General features: G+C 39.1%; 1 protein-coding gene across 2 annotated transcripts; it reads left to right on the top strand.

The window, feature by feature from the left end:
- The first annotated feature begins 164 nt into the window (after window positions 1-164).
- LOC114551093 (midkine-B-like) lies at window positions 165-19225 on the top strand. Of its 2 annotated transcripts, none has more exons than XM_028572173.1 (5): window positions 165-262; window positions 13412-13491; window positions 16188-16355; window positions 17309-17470; window positions 18289-19225. In XM_028572173.1, the coding sequence occupies exons 2-5, from the start codon at window positions 13413-13415 to the stop codon at window positions 18315-18317; spliced, it is 438 nt and encodes a 145-aa protein (XP_028427974.1). In that variant the 5' UTR covers window positions 165-262; window position 13412; the 3' UTR covers window positions 18318-19225. The 2 variants fall into 2 exon arrangements, with proteins under 2 accessions (XP_028427974.1, XP_028427973.1); XM_028572172.1 differs by lacking the exon at window positions 165-262 and adding an exon at window positions 11959-12053.
- The last annotated feature ends 1818 nt before the right edge of the window (window positions 19226-21043 follow it).

Raw genomic sequence — 21043 nt, forward strand, 5'->3', positions numbered from 1 at the left:
TTTTGTCTGCTTTGTCTCATGACTACACATCTGTGCAGTGAAATGAGTTAGTTCTTCTGTGTGTGTGTGTGTGTGTGTGTGTGTGTGTGTGTGTGATAATGACTGTGTTTTTGAGGGCATGGGGTGAATGGGGGTAATGCAACCAGTATGAACTGGTTTGTGAGACAAAAGCAGGGGGCTAGGGGAGGTGCATGAGTGAGACCTAAAACAAGAGAGAGACAGAACTTTCCCCCGAGTCTTTCTACAACTGCCAGGCAAACAAGTAAGTAAGCTCTATATTTCAGCTCATCCTTTATATGACATTTTTCTGAACTGTGTTTACTGTATTGTACTGTATTTATTTAAAAATGACAAAGGACCTCACAAACAAGTGAGTTTATTTGGTTTGTTCTACTTCTTGTAGTTCATGTGATTTCATAAAGCTTAGAAAACCCTTAGACCCCATGCGATTAAAAGACAAGTTCTGCTGATGGTCTGCTGAAAAATGAAGTTTTTGCATTATAAAAATTGTGGTTTTGAAACAGTTTCCAAAGAGAAAATTAGACTCTTAATAACTTGTGTTTTCTGTGTTTGGGCATTCAGAAATAGGTCTTCAAAAATAAATTACATACATACATTACATATATATAATGTATGTTCATTATATATATGTAATGTTGTATATAATATAAATACATTTATATTCATATCTAACTTTGTACTGCATTCTTGCTTGGCTACTTCTCTAACCCTTTTTGTTTATTGCCTACCATCTGCCCTATGGGTTTTATTAGTCTTTATATAATTTTCCCATTTCCTGTGCCAGATCACAGCACTTTCCCAACTTCTCAACTTTAAAATACTGCAAGTAAAGCTCTTCTACACACACTTTATGTGGTGTGTGGATATGTGTGTGTGTGTGTGTCAATGCAGCAGTGACGCTACTGTAGCATATTTTAAGGGTGTGATTAATAACGTTAGAAAGGCAAGTTTTTTGCTTCCTACTGATACAAGTAGCTTTGTTGTGTTGGGTATTTGGCAGAAAGGGCAGAGCAGTGTTGAGAGAATTACAACTTATTATCTTGTTATTTTTTGCTGACCAACTGGGCAACAGAAAGGACTGGTGAGCAGCAATCAAAAGGTGATTAGAGAGGGAGACAGATGCAGCTCTAATAAAACTTAATTGTGCAAACCATGATTGCCTAGTGATGGGAAGACCAGTTCTTTTAAGTAACCCGGTTAAAATAGCCGTCACAAACTGGGTTAGCTCACTGAAAGGGTTTGAGCTGCTTGTTCTTCAGCTCAGTGGGTGTGCGCACAACTGCGCATGCGCCATACAGAAGTAGGATTTTGCATTCAGTCTGCTCGCGAACTCATTCCTCTTTAAGAGTTATTTAAAAAGAAAGATTTGTTAGCTAATCTAAAATCAGTATTATTCCCACAAAAGTGAGAATGTATAACCCAAGCAGCTATTAAGTGCTGCTTGGCTTTTTGGGCCATACTCTCTGTTCTCTGCAAAGCGTCTTTTGTAACAAAAAGTCTTTGTTCACTCATTTCCGTCAGTTTAACATTTCCTACACAGATGTTTCACATTAAACACCTTTCGGAGGATCAAAGGGTGTGATCTCTCCCTTTCCTAGTAGGTTTTAATGCGAAACATCTGCAGGAAGTGTTGACTACTGGTTGATTTGTGAGGGCATCTGTGTAGAGGAGGATGGGATTTGAGAGAGGCAGCTGGTGATTCCATCAGTATTGTCAGACACTTAGAATAATAATCTGAGCCTGCCAGTGGCAAAACGAGCACTTTTGTGAAGGTAAATACAAGCTGGACAACTGCCCTATTAACTTACATTGGAGCTTGTTTCGCCGCTGCCGACTGCAGCGATCTCGCTTAATACTGGACCATTGTCAAAGATTGTTGTTCCCATCAGTCACTTAGACGCAAAAACATAGGAAAATAGGGTTGAAAGAAACAGTAGTTATCCTTTCATGACAAAGCACCCCCTGAAATTCTGCAAGAAGACGTCAATGCAGCTCTACATACCATCCCTACTGGGACCATCACTGAGACCAACAAGCTGATATACACTTCAGCAACAGTGATCCTGGAGATGCTTGGCTACGAGATGAACTGCATAGGCCATAAGGAGCACTATGGAGAAGGAGGCTAGAAGCCAAGATCAAAGCAGCGAGGAGGGAAGTCAGCCAGCTGTCAGAGCTTCAGAAAGGTGTGATGAAGAAAGAGTTTCCTAGGAAGTACACCAAACAATCCAAACAAAGATTCACCGCTCTGGCTACCCGCCTGAAGAGGTACGCTGTAGAAGTAGAAGCCAGGAAGACAAATACGATGTTCTCTACCAAACCATCTCTACCGACAAGCTCAGCAATACTGATCAAAGACTGAGCAATACTGGAAAAACATATACGCGCAAAATGGCCATCGGCTAGTAGATCTAAGAGCAGACCACAACAAGCTCCCACAACAAGACCGAGTTACCATCACATTGGAAGACATCCATGGGCGAGTGTCTCATATGAAGAGCTGGACGGCACCAGGGCTTGATATGATCCACACCTTCTGGCTAAAGAGGAGGAACCATCATGGAAGGGCAAGCCCCTGCATGTACCACCGACAGATAGAATATATATATATATATATATATCAGTCCCTTCAAAAAAAACGTGATTATGCCATTGCATAATTCAATGCATAATCAGCCAAAGTCCGCCTATTTATGCGGGTGCTGCATTTTTTCAATATTTTTTCGCCGCATAAATTGCCGATTTCCGCGCATAATATGCGGGGCTTGCATGATTTCATAATCCCCGCATTTTCGTTGCAAAAAAAGTCACATATATCTGAGCAGAAAGTTGAACAATGTTGCGTTTGCTTCACACAAGAGCAGCCATTTTCCCCTGTTGCCATGGGAACGTTATGAAGTGACGTGATTACGCGACGTGAACATCATCGAAAAGCAGGGTGTTGGGGCAATCACTTTTTTTCTCTTTTTCATCAAACTGCAGTTTTTGCAAGGTCCCGCAATTTTCGCAAGTTCCCGCAATTTTCGCAAGTTCCCGCAATTTTCGCAAGTTCCCGCAATTTCCTCACATGCATGCACACACAAATTGCATAAATATCCTGCATATTCCATTGCATTTTTTAAGAAAACAAGTTGCATAATCAAGGATTTTTGCCCGCAACAGTCAAAAAAAAATTTCTGGAAGGACTGATATATATAAATATATGAAAGATGATGCAGCTGTGCATTATTTTACCTCACCGCTTTTCTCTTAGACCTTCTCTTTACAGGCGGCAGCAGATGCAGTCAGTGTATACACTGGATCCGTTCTGCAATTGCAGTACCCTGTGCACTCACAGCCCAAAACTCAGTGTATGCATGCGTTATGTACATGAGTCAGAAGATGTTTTGGGTTGCAGTTAAACAAATGAAGTGTGAGCGAAGCGACGTTGAAGACAGCTGTGCTGATTAAAACTGAAGCGTACTCCGAGATGGAGGTTAGACAATAAATACACGCCTGTGTAAAAAGGCTGTTACTTACGGATGTTATGAGACATGTATGTGTACTGTCTCTCAAACTAGGTCATACAGGGACCAGTAAAAAGTCATTTCCGCCGCTTGACTTCATTTCCAAATCCCTAATTACGAGTCTACAGCAATACACACGCGCACACACACACGCACACACACACACACACGCACGCACACACACACACACACACACACACACACTGACCAACTCTCGAGCCCTAATCTCCAACCTCACTTACTTTTAATAATTTGGTCAGAATGCAAACTCCATGGAGCAAAATTTGCCTTATTCACAACACACTTGGCTTTTTAGATTAAAAAGTGAACATTTCACAGAATTGTATACTGTCAGCCTTTTACAGTATTATGAGGCGCACGTGTGTGTGTGTGTGTGTGTGTGTGTGTGTGTGTGTGTGAGCGTGTCTGTGTTTTGCTTCGATGACCAACCGTCAGATAAGGTGCCTGCTAAAGTCCAGCTCTGCAGAAGTTAAAATTAAAGGTTATTTGTTTTAATCCCAGTTCTATACAGTGCAGACAAAGCCCTCTAAAGCTTAACAACGCCAGCATAGAGAATGACATATCTTAAAATTCTGCAATTTTGACGAGGTAAACATTATCCCACCAAGACCCACCTCTCTCCGTAGAAGAAAAGGCAGTATCAGGCTACCATTGTGCCCCATGCAACAACATTCTAAAGCTGTATTCAGATTGAACACAAATTGAATTTTTTACCTTGTTTTATTTGCACAAATTGACCAACGGAGTGGTTTTGCAATTAGTGTGTGTGTGTGTGTGTGTGTGTGTGTGTGTGTCTCTCTCTCTCTCTCTCTCTCTCTCTCTCTCTCTCTCTCTCTCTCTCTGCTCTGTAATGTTATTGACAAGTAGGACAAAAAGTTCAAGAACAATAATCACAGAATTGCAGAACATAATGAACAGCAATATAGTCTCAATAGCGCCATAATTCCCCCCAACTCACTGCAGATGTTTTGCAATCAACACTGCTCACAAGTGATACTGAAAGGTGTTTCCAATAACAATGAAAACAAGCTGACAAGCACTACTGTCTGACGCTGGCGGATGAATGAATCTGGCGAGCCGCGAAACCCCCACGCTGTTTCTTCTGTACTTTTTGCAGTAGGGGCTGCAGTTTGGTTTGTACCGGAAGCGTTGAGGACAGCGAGTGCGAACGAGAGCTTATCAGCAGCAGCCTAGTTGAGTTAGTTTGATTTGAGTCGAGCATGTACATGGGTTTATAGCACGGCAGTGAGCACATTCAGCTATAAGCTAAGTTAGGCAGAAAACATGTTTCAGTGAGTCACCTTCCACACTGCTTTAAAGGTCCCATGGCATTACAATTTCACTTTATGAGATTTTTTAACATTAATATTGAGTTCCCCCAGCCTGCCTATGGTCCCCCAGTGGCTAGAAATGGCGATAGGTGTAAACCGAGCCCTGGGTATCCTGCTCTGCCTTTGAGAAAATGAAAGCTCAGATGAGCCGATCTGGAATCTTCTCCTTATGAGGTCATAAAGAGCAAGGTTACCTCCCCTTTCTCTGCTTTGCCCGGCACATCCTAAGGGAAGCTCATTGTGGGACTGGCTCTAGTGGCTGTAATTCTGCACCAAGGCTGAATTTCGGGAAAGAGACTTCAGATACAGTATTAGGGTACCACTAAGGCCTTTATAAAAGCATCCAAAAAGCAGCATGTCATAGGACCTTTAAGCTAAACTTCCTAATCCTTGTCACACAGCCAGTCAGTTTAGTAACATAAAAAAAACAGCGTATGCGAGGGCTTTTGTCATGTTGGACTTAAGAGTGCGATCACATGGCTATTTTAGGGATGTATCAAACTTTCAAAAGTATAAGTAACAATTGTGCTTTCATTTTCGGCCGTCACCAGTTAATAGCACCAGGTTAACACATGGATGAGGTGTACAGTATGTGCCATATTTCATGATGTCAGATGATGATGATAATGAACTGGATGCATGGCCCCAATATCAAACCACGGTCTTGTTTATTATCTTAAACACAGATATTCGGTCTGGTTTAATATCTGGTAGGGTGGTTAATTGTAAAATTTCACTGTGACAATCTCAATGAGCAGAGGGTGTAACTGTATAATTACCTGACTCTAAAATGACTATGACTAAGAAATGATAATAAAATTGCCACTGGTTACATCCTAATTTAATCTCAATCATGGGTTCTTCAACAACAACAACAAAACACTACAGTCGCTGAAGAAGAAGGAAAGCATTTTTTGCTTTTCTTTCTCTGACACACTCATTCCAGTTGAAATAACCTCTCATACCATTATGACCCTGAAGAAGTCTTTTCTTTGTCTGCTTTCATGTTAATAAAAAAAAGTCAGAATGCGCTTTCGGGACTGTTTTTTTTCAGTTGTGTCTCATGGCAGATGGACCTCTAGGCACTAACAGAGATAATCAGAGCAGAGAGGAGAAAGTCACTCGAGGGAGTTTAGAGTTTTTCTGTCTGTTGACCAGGATCTTTCTTTCTGGTCGCGCCAGTAAAACACATTCCCACGGGGGCTACAGTAGTCAGTAGTCAAGTTAATAGAAAGGCAGACATTTCACATCTTTAAAATCAATCCCTCATTTTTTTTTCCTTATCTTTGGACTGTATGCAAAATAAATGTAATATCAAAGAAGCTTTTAAATCTCAAGTACTTCTCTGAAGCATTACATACTAATTAGGCTATTAAATAAGCAACAATCAAAGTTGACATTTTGAAATTTTCTCAGCAGATCTTCATCAGAACAGTGTGGGCGAGGTTTCGATAACTGCATATAAACTAAGCCAGTACTGATACGCCACACTTTGCAACCATAATGTCAAAGTTAAACTCGTTATGCAAACAAATCTTGCAGGCGTCCTCTGGGAACCCACACACAAACAAGTCCAAACAGTGTCGGGCAGGCTGTTACTGACTTGTAGCCCACTCATTTAAAATCACTGTTCTTGTGGCTACCAGGGTCCACATCATATATGTTTTTTGTATTTAAACCAATCAGAAGATGATGTAACCTAATGAAATGTATGCATGGCCCCGATATCAAACCACAGTCTTGATTATTATCTTTAACAGATATTCATTCTCGTTTAATATCTGGTAGGGTGGTTAATTGTAACATTTCAGGACAAGTATGTGATATGTGCAGGATCTTTAATAAAATAGATATAAGCAGTAAAATCCTCTAAAAAGGAAATATGATCTACTGTCTAATCGGTCGCTACACTCTTGGCTTTTGTTGTGTTGCACAAACACACTTAGGCACATGAACAAGCCTTGCGGTGTGGTCACAGTGTGCTTCATGGTCACTGGCTTCACTAAGAATGAGATTGTGTATAATGGATAAAGGGCTTGTGACAGACTGTCCTCTCTCTCTTTTTGTTTCCTGCTGGCCTTTCTCTCGTTTCACTCCACTATTTTTTGTACATGTGGGCGGCAGCTTCTCCAACAATTTGTTCTTACAGTATATACTTTTGTAACACTTTATTTGTGTGCATGCAGGGGTGTGCATAAGACACAAAATGACACGAAATGACCCCGGTCATTAACATGAACGTTGTCGTTAAGCGTCGTTCGGTAAATGGTGACACTTTCAGTGCAAAGTTAGCACTGTTCAAGATGCAAATAGCAACTACTTAATGTAATGTTAACACATAAAGCTAAATAGTTTATTAAAATTAATAATTTGGCCTGCCGTGACATATTCATGACAGGTTACATTGTCTAGGTTAATGTCAAGTTGTCATAACAAAGATCGACAAGTTATATTGTCTTGCTCAGTGTCAAGTTGTTATGACACAGAGATTGTTGTCTTCGTTAATGTCAAGTTGTCATGACATAGACTGTTGTCTTCGTTAAAGGTCCAATGGCATGAAAATTTCACTTTATGAGGTTTTTTAACATTAATGTGCATTCTTCCAGCCTGCCTATGCCCCAGTGGCTAGAAATGGTGATAGGTGTAAACTGAGCCCTGGGTATCCTGTTCTGCCTTTGAGAAAATGAAAGCCCAGATGGGCCAATCAGGAATCTTCTCCTTATGAGGTCATAAGAAGCAAGGTTGCCTCCTCTTTCTCTGCTTTGCCCGTCCAGAGAATTTGGCCCACCCATGAGAGAGAGAGAGAGAGACATCATGGCTTTCAAACGAGCAAAGTGACAGTTGGTCAAGGCCACACCCCCACCCTCCACCTTGCCCCCCCCACTCTCTTCTCCTAAATTGTTACAGACACAGAAATGGCACAAACTAAGGAAAGCTCATTGTGGCACTGGCTTTAGTGGCTGTAATTCTGCACAAAGGCTGAATTTCGGGAAAGAGACTTCAGATACAGTATTAGGGGACCACTAAGGTCTATATAAAAGAGACTTCAGATACAGTATTAGGGGACCACTAAGGTCTATATAAAAGAGACTTCAGATACAGTATTAGGGGACCACTAAGATCTATATAAAAGAGACTTCAGAGACAGTATTAGGGGACCACTAAGGTCTATATAAACGAGACTTCAGATACAGTATTAGGGGACCACTAAGGTCTATATAAAAGAGACTTCAGAGACAGTATTAGGGGACCACTAAGGTCTATATAAAAGAGACTTCAGATACAGTATTAGGGGACCACTAAGGTCTATATAAAAGAGACTTCAGATACAGTATTAGGGGACCACTAAGGTCTATATAAAAGAGACTCCAGATATAGTATTAGGGGACCACTAAGGTCTATATAAAAGAGACTTCAGATACAGTATTAGGGGACCACTAAGGTCTATATAAAAGAGACTTCAGATACAGTATTAGGGGACCACTAAGGTCTATATAAAAGAGACTTCAGATACAGTATTAGGGGACCACTAAGATCTATATAAAAGAGACTTCAGAGATAGTATTAGGGGACCACTAAGGTCTATATAAACGAGACTTCAGATACAGTATTAGGGGACCACTAAGGTCTATATAAAAGAGACTCCAGATATAGTATTAGGGGACCACTAAGGTCTATATAAAAGAGACTTCAGATACAGTATTAGGGGACCACTAAGGTCTATATAAAAGAGACTTCAGATACAGTATTAGGGGACCACTAAGATCTATATAAAAGAGACTTCAGAGACAGTATTAGGGGACCACTAAGGTCTATATAAAAGATACTTCAGATACAGTATTAGGGGACCACTAAGGTCTATATAAAAGAGACTCCAGATATAGTATTAGGGGACCACTAAGGTCTATATAAAAGATACTTCAGAGACAGTATTAGGGGACCACTAAGGTCTATATAAAAGATACTTCAGATACAGTATTAGGGGACCACTAAGGTCTATATAAAAGAGACTCCAGATATAGTATTAGGGGACCACTAAGGTCTATATAAAAGAGACTTCAGATACAGTATTAGGGGACCACTAAGGTCTATATAAAAGAGACTTCAGATACAGTATTAGGGGACCACTAAGGTCTATATAAAAGAGACTCCAGATATAGTATTAGGGGACCACTAAGGTCTATATAAAAGAGACTTCAGATACAGTATTAGGGGACCACTAAGGTCTATATAAAAGAGACTTCAGATACAGTATTAGGGGACCACTAAGGTCTATATAAAAGAGACTTCAGATACAGTATTAGGGGACCACTAAGATCTATATAAAAGAGACTTCAGAGACAGTATTAGGGGACCACTAAGGTCTATATAAACGACACTTCAGATACAGTATTAGGGGACCACTAAGGTCTATATAAAAGAGACTTCAGAGACAGTATTAGGGGACCACTAAGGTCTATATAAAAGAGACTTCAGATACAGTATTAGGGGACCACTAAGGTCTATATAAAAGAGACTCCAGATATAGTATTAGGGGACCACTAAGGTCTATATAAAAGAGACTTCAGATACAGTATTAGGGGACCACTAAGGTCTATATAAAAGAGACTTCAGATACAGTATTAGGGGACCACTAAGGTCTATATAAAAGAGACTTCAGATACAGTATTAGGGGACCACTAAGGCCTATATAAAGAGACTTCAGATACAGTATTAGGGGACCACTAAGGTCTATATAAAAGAGACTTCAGATACAGTATTAGGGGACCACTAAGGTCTATATAAAAGAGACTTCAGATACAGTATTAGGGGACCACTAAGGTCTATATAAAAGAGACTCCAGATACAGTATTAGGGGACCACTAAGGTCTATATAAAAGAGACTTCAAATACAGTATTAGGGGACCACTAAGGTCTATATAAAAGAGACTTCAGATACAGTATTAGGGGACCACTAAGGCCTATATAAAAGCATCCAAAAAGCAGCATGTCATAGGACCTTTAATGTCAAGTTGTAATAACACAAACATCTCGAACAATGCTAACTTTGCCAAAAATACTTCTTCACGTTCATGACAGGTGTCATGTCAGTCTTATGCACACCCCTTCAAATAAAGTTTACTGTAAACTTTAACATGTATATATTGTTGTACATATACCGTAACTCATGTAAGGATTTTGTTGTTCAATGAAGTAAAGTAGCTGGCAGACCTGACTAACACCAGCAGCTTTTCAAACACAGACGCACAGCAAGCTCATTATCTGTTTCCACAAGGCGAAGGCTTCTGCGCCAGCAGCTACCAACTCTCACACATTTAGTGTGTTAGGTTCTGTAACACACTCTTGCGCTGCGCCCTGCTCTCAGTATTAGGCATGTTGAAATACAGTTATGAACATAAAGATTTCAATATGCAACATAATTAGTTAAATAAATCATGATGCACTGAGCTGACTGTGGGACGCGCGTTTTGTATGGTTTGTATTCCATAGAATGTTTCCTCAGCAAACGTTGCAGCAAGCCAGCTAACTATGAGCCACAAGGGACACTGTTTAAAAAGGCCCCCCAAGAAAAAATACTCATGTATGTTTAATGAAAGTGGTTCACAGATGAGAAATATGGGTTTGGAAAGTTGATAATTTCATAGCTGAATGCACCTTTTGTTGGCCTTCTTTTCCATGCAAAATTGGGGTGAGGCTTCCACTGACCATGTCGAACTACCAGTCAGAAACACAAGGAGCCATAAGTCGAAATCGTGGGCGACCCACCCCATCTGAGGGTTGTCGCCCCCCCCTAAAAAATGATTAAAAAAAATCCTGTGTATTGTAAATAATGTAATAATATATAATAAAAATAATTGTGTAAGTCAGCGATCTTCAACTGGCGAGCCAAATCCGGCCCACCAAAGCTTTCAGTCCGGCCAGCAGAATAATTAGTGAATTCAGAAAATGTTTGTTTATCTTAGTTTGCCAAGAATCTTGAAATTTGGACAAATTCTTGTAAACTTGTAACTTGTAAACTGCTGGCTAATCCAACCATCCTCGCCGTTGGAGCGCTAAATCCATCGATGTATTATAAGACCAAAACAAATCCATGTGGCTACTTAATATGCACGTAAATGACATCATCGTCATGTTCGTGTTCTTCATTCTTGATGATGATGCTGGTTGTATTCTTTTGCAACGTAACGCGATCGTTTCATTGCAAATGAGGCATGCATGTTAATCGTTACTGAAAGTCGGCAAAACAAATGCGTTCTATATTAAAGCTGTGGTTTTCCACCTCAACTTTTTGCTTCAGGCTCTTTGACAGTGACATTTTTACCCGACAACAGGCCTTTCTTCCATCAAGCATTTTCCACCAATCGGGACACTGCATACTACAACGACGTTTCCATAATCAAAGACTTTAACCATCGCTCCTCAGTGAACTGACTTCTACTCTGAGATCATTTTCTAGTTAAGTAGCCTAGTTATCATTATGGATTTTTCCATGTTTTTTTTGTGTTTTTAGGAGTCTGTTCACACTAAGAAATTATTTAATTAATTTAGTAAGAAAGTGAAAATATCAAACAAGGACAGGCGTATTAAGTATATATACATTTTATTTTCTTTACATGAAAATCCCTGCTGTAAGTAGTAAAACAATACAAACAGGGCAAAAATTGTGTTCAAAAGTTCAAAAACATCTTGAGCCCCCCCCCTCCTTGCCTCACAGTGGTTTGGTCCACTGCGTGCTATACACACAAGTAGTTGACAAGGCTATTTTGTTCACTTTAAACATTGGATGAAGTGATTCTTTTCTCTCATACAGATTACTGTGATATTTTAATTAATTATAAAGTAGCTAGTTATGACAAAAAATGATGATTTTTCCATGAATCCTCTATGTTAGCAATTATAACGTTGCCTAGCTTGTTTGGTAGCTTGTTTAATAGCTTGAAGGATAGTTAGTTAGCTAACTTGCTGATTCCACCCAACATGCTTTCACTGGTTACAGAAAATGAGCCGGCTGGCAGTTATCAAGTTCTTCATTGCCATAAATAGTGTCGTCCCCCCCCCCGCTGCTACTCCGGTTGATCGTGTAAAAGCTTGGAATGGCTCTCTCGTGGGATACTGCTTTTCGACTCCAGTCCCTGGACAGGTTATTAGAGCAGCAGTGCATAATTGCAGCCTGGTTAGTGTTTGAAACATCCACTCCATCATGCTCCACCAATTTTGCTTGTGCTGTGTATTAATGACTTAAAAAGAGAAAAACTGTGAAAAAAAACTACAAAATGTTTGGTCTGAGCTTTTCATAAGGACACAGACATGTGCATTTTATAGATGTTGAACAAGTAAACTAATAAACAGATTGAACAAGTCCATTGAACAGGTTCAATCTGTTTATTAGTATAGTTCATGCAGTTTGGCAAAACATTTTTATCAGGTTCAGTTACTTTTTGACGAAGCATTCAGCCACCCTTTATATCTATCTATCTATCTATCTATCTATCTATCTATCTATCTATCTATCTATCTATCTATATATATATTATATATATGTTATATATATGTTATTATGTTATTTCTAGTTATGCTGTTGACTGGTGTGCTCCTGTGCTGTGAATCAGATTACCTTAACACTAAGGCCTTGGGATCAGTCAATAGATGTCAGATCTTTCTGGCTAGTGAGGCAAAACTTGTAATAGCTAATGATGTCTGTTGGCCTGCTTGAAGTCTTTGTCTAAAGATACAAGAGTTTAGTGGATTGAAAAATTGTGAATAGCATCCTATGCTGGTGTGCTGTCTAAATAAAGAATAACTTCTAGAAATATGACAGGAGTGAACTACATTTCATAGCAATATGTCTATTTGTTATTGAATGCTCACTACTGTTGAATGTGATAGTTTCATGATCACTTTTTCATGATGTACTAGTGTCTTGGACTGTATTGTATGCAGTGCAGGAGATATATTGCCCACTATTGCCCCTATTGCCCACTGATGAACGACTCAGACTGCTCAACGAGGAGAAGTTTTATTATTTTTTCAAACAAGAAAGTAACCATTTACATTACTAATATGTGGTCAGTTTATCCAGATAATGCCTGTTTGGAAATTTGCTGTAACGTTTTTCGGAGATGTGATACATTCATGTGATGCAGTAACATGCTTGCTTGGGCATAACCAGAGATGCTTTATAACATTTTTAAACCGTCTCTGAGCATACTTCAGTGTGAACATTCTGTCAGTAAAAGCATACTGTACTTTATCCAGGCTGTTCTCATGAACCAGCTGTCTCTGTACTACAATCTTGACATTTTCACTTCACATTTAGGATTAGGAAAACAATTGATGTGCTTTTTGGCTTGTAAAAAGACAGCCAGTGTTCTGTAGTCCCCTGTCGGGTTGTTATGAGCTGTGGTGAGAGGAGCAGATAATGATTTTGCATGAAATAACCCTGGGCTGAGGGTCAACATTTAATGGTTTACCAGTTGTGATGCATGTGAACCTTTTTAATGTTGATTTTCTCTCTGCTGTGTGTTTGTACAGGATGAGGGCTGCGCTACTGCTGCTGCTGTTAGTTACTCTCATCACTGTCAAAACTGTAGCTGGAGGGAAAAACAAGAAAGGCAAGATTCTCTCTCTCTCCCTCCATTTCATTCGTGCTTTCTCTCTCTTTCTATATTTTGATTGTTACAATACATCATATGTTTCTGTAATCCAAATGTATTGCAAATATTGATTGTTGAAGCCAAAATCTCACTTCTTTACACAGTCAATATAATGTTAACAGTCAATATCACCTCAATTTTTTTCTGTATTTCTTTTGCATTATGAGGAAACATTACATAGCCTATTTATAATTAATTTAATTTGAGTGGGTGCGGTCTTTTAAATTAATTTGGGATTTACAGCTATTCACAGTGGAGTTGAGGGCATTGATTATATATATCTATATATATATATATATATATATATATATATATATATATATATATATATATATATATATGTATATATATATAGATAGATAGATATTTACACTACTGGTCGAAAGTTTTAGAACACCCCAATTTTTCCAGGTTTTTATTGAAATTCATGCAGTTCAATATCTTATTGTACTCTGAAATGATAGAATAGAACAAATGAATAATTTAAGTTAAAAAAGAAATCATGGAATCAATTTATAAACCAAAATGTATTCTAAATTTTTGACTCATCAAATTAGCCCCCTTTGGCAGCTGAACACACTCGTGGCATTCTTTCTCCAATGGAAATCAAATATTCTTCAGAAAGTTCTTCCCAACTCTGTTGCAGAAGTTCCCATAAACGTGTGGCACTTGTAGGTTACTCGACGGTGTACAAAAATCCTGCGTGATGAACCAAAGATTTAAAATTTTTTTAATCAGTCCATAACACCTTCTTCCAGTCTTCAGTAGTCCATTGGCAGTGTTTCTTGGCCCAGGCAAGCCTCTTTTTCTTATTCTGACGTCTTAGCAATGGCTTTCTTGCTGCAACTCGACCTATCAAACCTGCAGCTCCAAGTCTTCTCTCTACAGTTGAAACTGAGACTTTCTTATTACGACCACTATTAAGCTGTGCTTGAAGCTGTTGTCCTGTGAGCCGCCTATCACGCAAGCTGTTGACTCTCAGAAACTTGTCTTCTGATTCTGTTGTGGCTTTGGGTCTGCCAGACCTCTTCCTGTCAGAGTTTCCCCCAGTTTCTAAGTGCCTTTTGATGGTGAAGAATACTCTACTCACTGACACCTTGACTTTCTTCGCAATTTCTCTGTAGGAAAGACCAACATTCTTAAGTGTTATGATGGTCTGTCTCTCTTCCATTGTTAATTGCCTTTTTCCCGCCATTTTTCTAGCAACACACTACTTTCTGCCGTACAATACTGTTCAAATAATGCTCACGAGGGTACGGTACCACAGTGTGTTCCAACAATACTTTTATACACACAGAGGGGGTTGTAAGTAATCCAGACAAGTTGGAACACCTGTGGGATATTGGTAGCACCAACTTTCAAAGCTTGATCAACCTCCATTGCTGCAGAACAGCTTTACATTCTTTACCCATTTCTTGTTCCCTGAAAAAGGCCTTTTTGTGAAATACTGAAATTTTTCAGTTTTGGGTAACCTTACTTTTTTTTTTAACCCCAGGCAGTTCACCACTTACCTTTGTACCATTTCAAGCTATTCGTTGGACTTGAACTGCTAAAATTTCAATAAAACACTAAATAAATTGGGGTGTTCTAAAACTTTTGACTGGTAGTGTGTATCTATATATACCGCCACCTAATAGGTTTGTTGTTAGAACATTCCAACATTCTCAAAACGTATGAAAAAAATGTGAAGATGTGGCATGTTTCAAAATGTGCAAAAAGGGCCTCTTTTTTCAAGATTTAGTATGCCAAACTGGTTTTGAATTCAACTTTTGCCACCTTAATGTGAATAAGGCCCCTGTCAAAAGCAGCTTCAAGTTATACCAATAATGCTAGCCCCGGCTGCAAGAGGATGCACATACAGCAGAGTTAGTGGGGTAATGATGTGGTGTCGAGGATTTCTAACTGCTCAGACTTTCCGCTATGCTCTTGCTGAGCTGCTATTAAGCTCTAGGATTGGTTTACTTCTGCCCTAAAAACGTCTAAGCAATGCACCATGTTTTAAAGGAATATTTCAACATTTGGAAAATACACTTATTTGCTTTCTTTTTGAGTGTGACATAAGAAGATGAATACAATATCTGTGTGTTAAGTATAGAGTAGTAATAACAACGACTGGAATCCGGGGGAAACAGCTAGCCTAGCTCTCTTTGAAGTTCAGAAATACATCCCCCAACACCTCTAATTGCTGTTTTTCATTTGTTTAATTCAGACACCAACTGGTTGTCTGCCGTCTATGAAAAGTTAAAAGGGACTAAAAGTTTAAATAAATCAAGCTTTTTTGTCTTATGCAATTTTTTTTCAAATTTTATGTGACATTGGCACAGTGGAGGTTGACGCATACTTTTTTAAAAATACTTTTACAGCACCAGCCAATGACCCCTCACATATGTATTGACAAATATGTTAAAATAAATGATGACTCATATGGACGCTTCCATATTTGGACCTTGCTGCTCAGGTGCATGGCACTGAACACCCTATTGCTTTGTTCATACAGGCAATATCCAGTGGCCAGTCACCAGCAGACTGGTTAAAGCTCAAGCTGATCACCAGTAGCACTGTCATTTAATTTGTGGATTACATGTTGAAACAATATGGAAACTATGCACGTCTGAAACAATCGGTAAATAAATAAATCTTTATTCTATCCTCAGAGAAGAACAAACCTTCCCAGTCCGGGTCAGAATGCACTGACTGGCGCTATGGCAACTGTGTCCCTAGCAACGGGGACTGTGGAGCAGGGTTAAGAGAGGGGTCATGTGACCAGCAGACCAAGAAGATGAAATGCAAAGTACCTTGCAACTGGAAAAAAGACTTTGGAGGTAACACACACATTGGACCTTTAAAGTTAGAGATTTGATGGATGGATGCATTGCAGGTGAAATTAGGGAAGGTAAATACCTTATAAAGCAATCTGCAACGCAAATTAGTACAATGAAGGTGAACATTGGTTTTATTTTAGTTTATGACATACTTTGTGGTGAGATGCCTCAAGCTTGTAATTAAGTATTTTTTAACCACCATGCTCAGCAATCCAGTCTGATGTTTTTTAAACTAATATAGGCTAAAAAATGCTCTTCTTTGTAAATAGTTTGTTTTTTTGTATAGTAGGCCTACAGTCAAAATATGCAAAATGCTAATTTGTCAAACAAGCAATAAGCTGTATTTCTAAACACTTGACTGTGAGGTTTTTTAATATAGCATATTTCTGCATCAAGGCAAATGAAAGTGCTTAATATAAAACAATATTTTTTCATTATTGGTATTTCTAATGTATATATTTTTGTGTATGTATATATAACGTGTGGCCTATATTTTCTTTCGGATTGGGTAAATGTTATTACGGTATATAACTTACTGGAACAAAACTTGTCCCATAACCATGGGACAAGTTTAAAGATTAAATATGTACTGGTGTTAAAAAGCCACTGATCGCTGTCCAATTCTCTGATATGAATGACCGCAACAATAGTCGAGTAAGGAAGATTTAGATGTATGGATCAAAATTTCAGTAACTTATAAAGAGAAATGAGTACAGTAGGTACATTGTGCTAACTGTGAAAAGGTAAGACACGTTATTTTTAGTTCACGGTGAGTTCTGTTTGACAGATAAAGCTCAACCTTGGATGCATTTTCTTAAATATGTGCTACGTCTGCTTTTACTGACCAAGTATAACCATTAGAATTACCAATTCCCACTGGACCATGTACGTATGAAAGCTGTGTTGCATGTGTTTAGTTATCTTCTTTCTGTCTTTTTCCCTCTCTCTTCTAGCTGACTGTAAGTATCGGTTTGGTAGTTGGGGAGAGTGTGATCCAACCTCTGGCTTGCGGACCAGAAAAGGGACATTGAAGAAGGTTCTTTTTAATGCGGAGTGTCAACAAACTGTTTCTGCCTCCAAACCTTGCGCTGGAGAAACCAAGACAAAAACCAAAGGTTAGCCTGACAAGTTCACTACTGCTGTCACTATTCCATCTCAGTGGAGAAGAACAAACTCATATATCTTGCTGATAGTAATGTTATTACATTTGATGGTATTTGGCCATATATCAAAGTATTGGACAGGTAAAACTTTGTGATGGCGCTAAAAGTCCAAGGACCACCACAGTTATTAAAATGTATCCTCAGGGAAGGATTATTGTCTGTACCAAATGTGGTAGTGGTAACCTTATGCTGATGCTCGATGAAAAGTCAGTGGATTACCAGAGTGATTCGTTTTCATCTTCTGGGGACCATGCATGTCCATACAACATTGCATGGTAATCCATTCAGCAGTTATTGAGATGTTTCTGAAATTTGGTATGGATATTCACTGTCCTCAGAAGACGTTTTCTAATGTGTTGATGAAACCTTGACCTAGCACCACCATCAAGACAAAGATTACACTTGTACACAAAACATTTCATCTAATTATAGACTGCTAGAACTATGAACTGCAATTCACTGAGCTTAATTCTGCTATCCTGAAGATTCCTCTAGTGCCAAACCTGAGATTTTTTTTTTAATGAATAGCAAACTGTTTGTTCTCTCTGTGTTAATTGCTGATTGCTTAATTGCTTCTTAATCTTAACCTTGGACTGCCTTTAGAATCTTCTCTTTTTCACTTCTCGACCCTGCCTCTCCTGAGGACCATTCATATTTTAAAACTCCTTTAGACATTTGCATGTCCTATTCTTGTTCTATTACAGACCAGTATTAGTGAATAAATGGCGTGAGTAATAGTTGTGCCTATGTTTGTGTCTTTTTTTTTCCAGGAAAGAAGAGAAAAGGCAAGGGCAACTAGAAACCTACTGTTGAGAAGAGTCTCCAAGGACAGACAAGAGTATTCAGAGTCAAAGAAGAAACAGAAATGAAACAATAATTGTCTGAACGAGCTGTCTTCTGACAGTTGGCCCCAACACTTATAACCCGATTTCCATACACACAATTTTGAATACAGGCTTCCTCAACCATGACAAAAACATCACTTTTATTTTTAAAAAGAAAAGTCTACATCTGGACTTACATTCATTTTGTAAATATGCACTAAACTCTAGATTAGGACTAATAAAGCGAGCATGACCTGTGGCATTATAACCAGCCAACCGAGCTCCTTCCAAATCGATGTGCATTTGGAATATTCACATTATAGGCATACATTGTTTAGACCACCATGTTATAAATTCCTTTAACTTTGAAATATTGTAAAAAATGTATTTTAGGGAATTCTCTATATCTGACTGATCACTACCAAATCTTTACTATATTAAATACATCTGGGCATCCACTCCACCAAAGCTACCCTGAGAATGGGAGCTATTTTACCTCTAAAGTTGTATCAGCTCATCTATGCTTGGAATTGAATCATTTAGTTAAATAAATTGGACGTGTCAGTAGTATCCACACACTAACTGTATACTTTGTGTTTCAGCTTATTCTGTCACAATAAACACAGCCAAGAATCTTATCCCTTTTAATAATTCTAACTACCATATCTTCTTCTAGATGAAAGTGCATTTTGAATATCAGCTTTATAAATCTGCCTTAGGATCACACAAGCCCCTGTTACATTACATAGGTTTCTTTCTCTTTGAATATTATCTACATATTTCCCTTTTTCACCCTCTTTAGAATGGCCATTCTTTTCTCCCGTAGGTTTGATGCTACAGTATTATACAGTATTTCTTTTGTTTATTAAATTTTCAAAACATACTGTGACAGTGTCTTTTTTGTACTATTTCTGACTTTTAACTCTTTATTCTAGACCTGTAAGCACAATGTATACATAAATGCTTCTTTCTGAACAGGTTTTATCCATAATAGACCCAGGCAGGTTTTTTGTTTTAGTCAGTACTGTGACTGGCCAAATGCATCCCCCAACTTCAACTTCAACTTCTTATAAATTACTTGGACCAGCTGCATTGGGCCCCAATACCAATTTTAAGGTCACAGATTCGCGATAGGCTCTCAGTAGTCTCACTTAGATGAAAAAGTAGGGATCAACTGAAGTCATTCCCTTTTAAGAACAATTTTCTTCTTTTTGTTTGCACAGACAGTACTGTCTAAATCTGTTGACAGGACCACAATGACAGCCTCGTATATTTAGGAGAATTAAAAAAAAGCAGTCTTACTGGGGATTTTGCACCTCCATCTCTTATACTGTTAGGTTGCAGTTTTCTGACCCAGAACACAGAAACTAAACACGTGACTCAGGGCCAGATGTACTAACGCTTTTGCGCCCACTTCAGGCATATTTGTTTTGAAAGATGCGCGTAAAAGCATGGCGAGGTATGTACAAACAGGCCACAGTGAAGTAAAAACCCTGTCGCGGGAACTGAAAATGGCAAATTGCGCTTTTCTGTGTCATGTATATGCATTCACGGGAGAGTCAAGGGGAAAGTGGGAGTTTCCCATAAAGAGATGGGAGGGGAAGCGTAAAGTGCGCCTAATTATGTATTCCGTGGTATGTACAAAAACCGCCATTGCAAGGCACCGCAGAGCGTAGCAGGGAGTGCAGCAGGCCCATGGCAACAGCTGCAACCAAGATCTTGGTGCCAACGTTCTCCAAGGAAATACGCTGGGTGAAAAAAAACATAATCCGAGCAAGACGAAGACGTAGGCCAGGGAGATGAGCTGAAAGGATTTTTGCCACAAGTATCACACTTTTCCAGTTGAGTGAACACAAAATCATTAAAGCCTGGCTCACACTACAGGATTTTTAAAATCCTAACCGATTTTGAAATCTGGTTGCAGCACACACTTGAGGAGAATCTTTGCAGATTTTCTTCCCTCAACTCTTAAACATGCTCACACTACAAGATTTGAAAATAGTGGGGCATCACACACTACAAGATATTCTTAAGATTATCTCGCCAGATTTAGCACCTCACGTGGCGCGATCTCACGGGGAAGCGCATGTAAACAAAATGGATACTGTGTCACGGCAACTTGCTGTAGTAATACTTATTCTTTGTACCAATAAAAAACAAAAGAACATAAAACGAGCGTGTACGATAATATTATTCAAACAAACTATGTGCAATGCATCTTTTGTTAGACCTGAATGTAGCAGATGATCATTGACCTAGATCTAATGTTTACATTTGCTAGCTAGTGCGCTAGCAACTTTGTACACTCACCCGGTAGGTCCAAATCTGAAGCGATCTCTCCCCAGCTCTTCTCTTTATCATTCCGATTATGATACTCTTTGGATGATACATTAAACAGGCACTCGTGCTGTCGCCACATCTCCACCATCCTTTCTTCCAACTCAGTTGTCCACCGGACCCGTACTACCGCTGCTTTCGCCGACATTTTCAAAAGTTTCCGTCACTTCCGTCTCCTTGCAGACCTGTCTCTCATTGGCTATTGTGGAAGTACTGACGTAATCGTAGTCGTTTCACGCCCGATTATAATCCTAGATATCAAACATGTTTGATATTATCGGGGCGGCCCCGATGTGTCTGCGAGCAGATCGGGAGGTGCAAGATTCGATCTGTGAAAGCTTCACATTACCAGATAATCCGCGCC

This window comes from Perca flavescens, chromosome 24 (genome assembly GCF_004354835.1).
Source record: "Perca flavescens isolate YP-PL-M2 chromosome 24, PFLA_1.0, whole genome shotgun sequence".
Taxonomy (NCBI): Eukaryota; Metazoa; Chordata; class Actinopteri; order Perciformes; family Percidae; genus Perca; species Perca flavescens.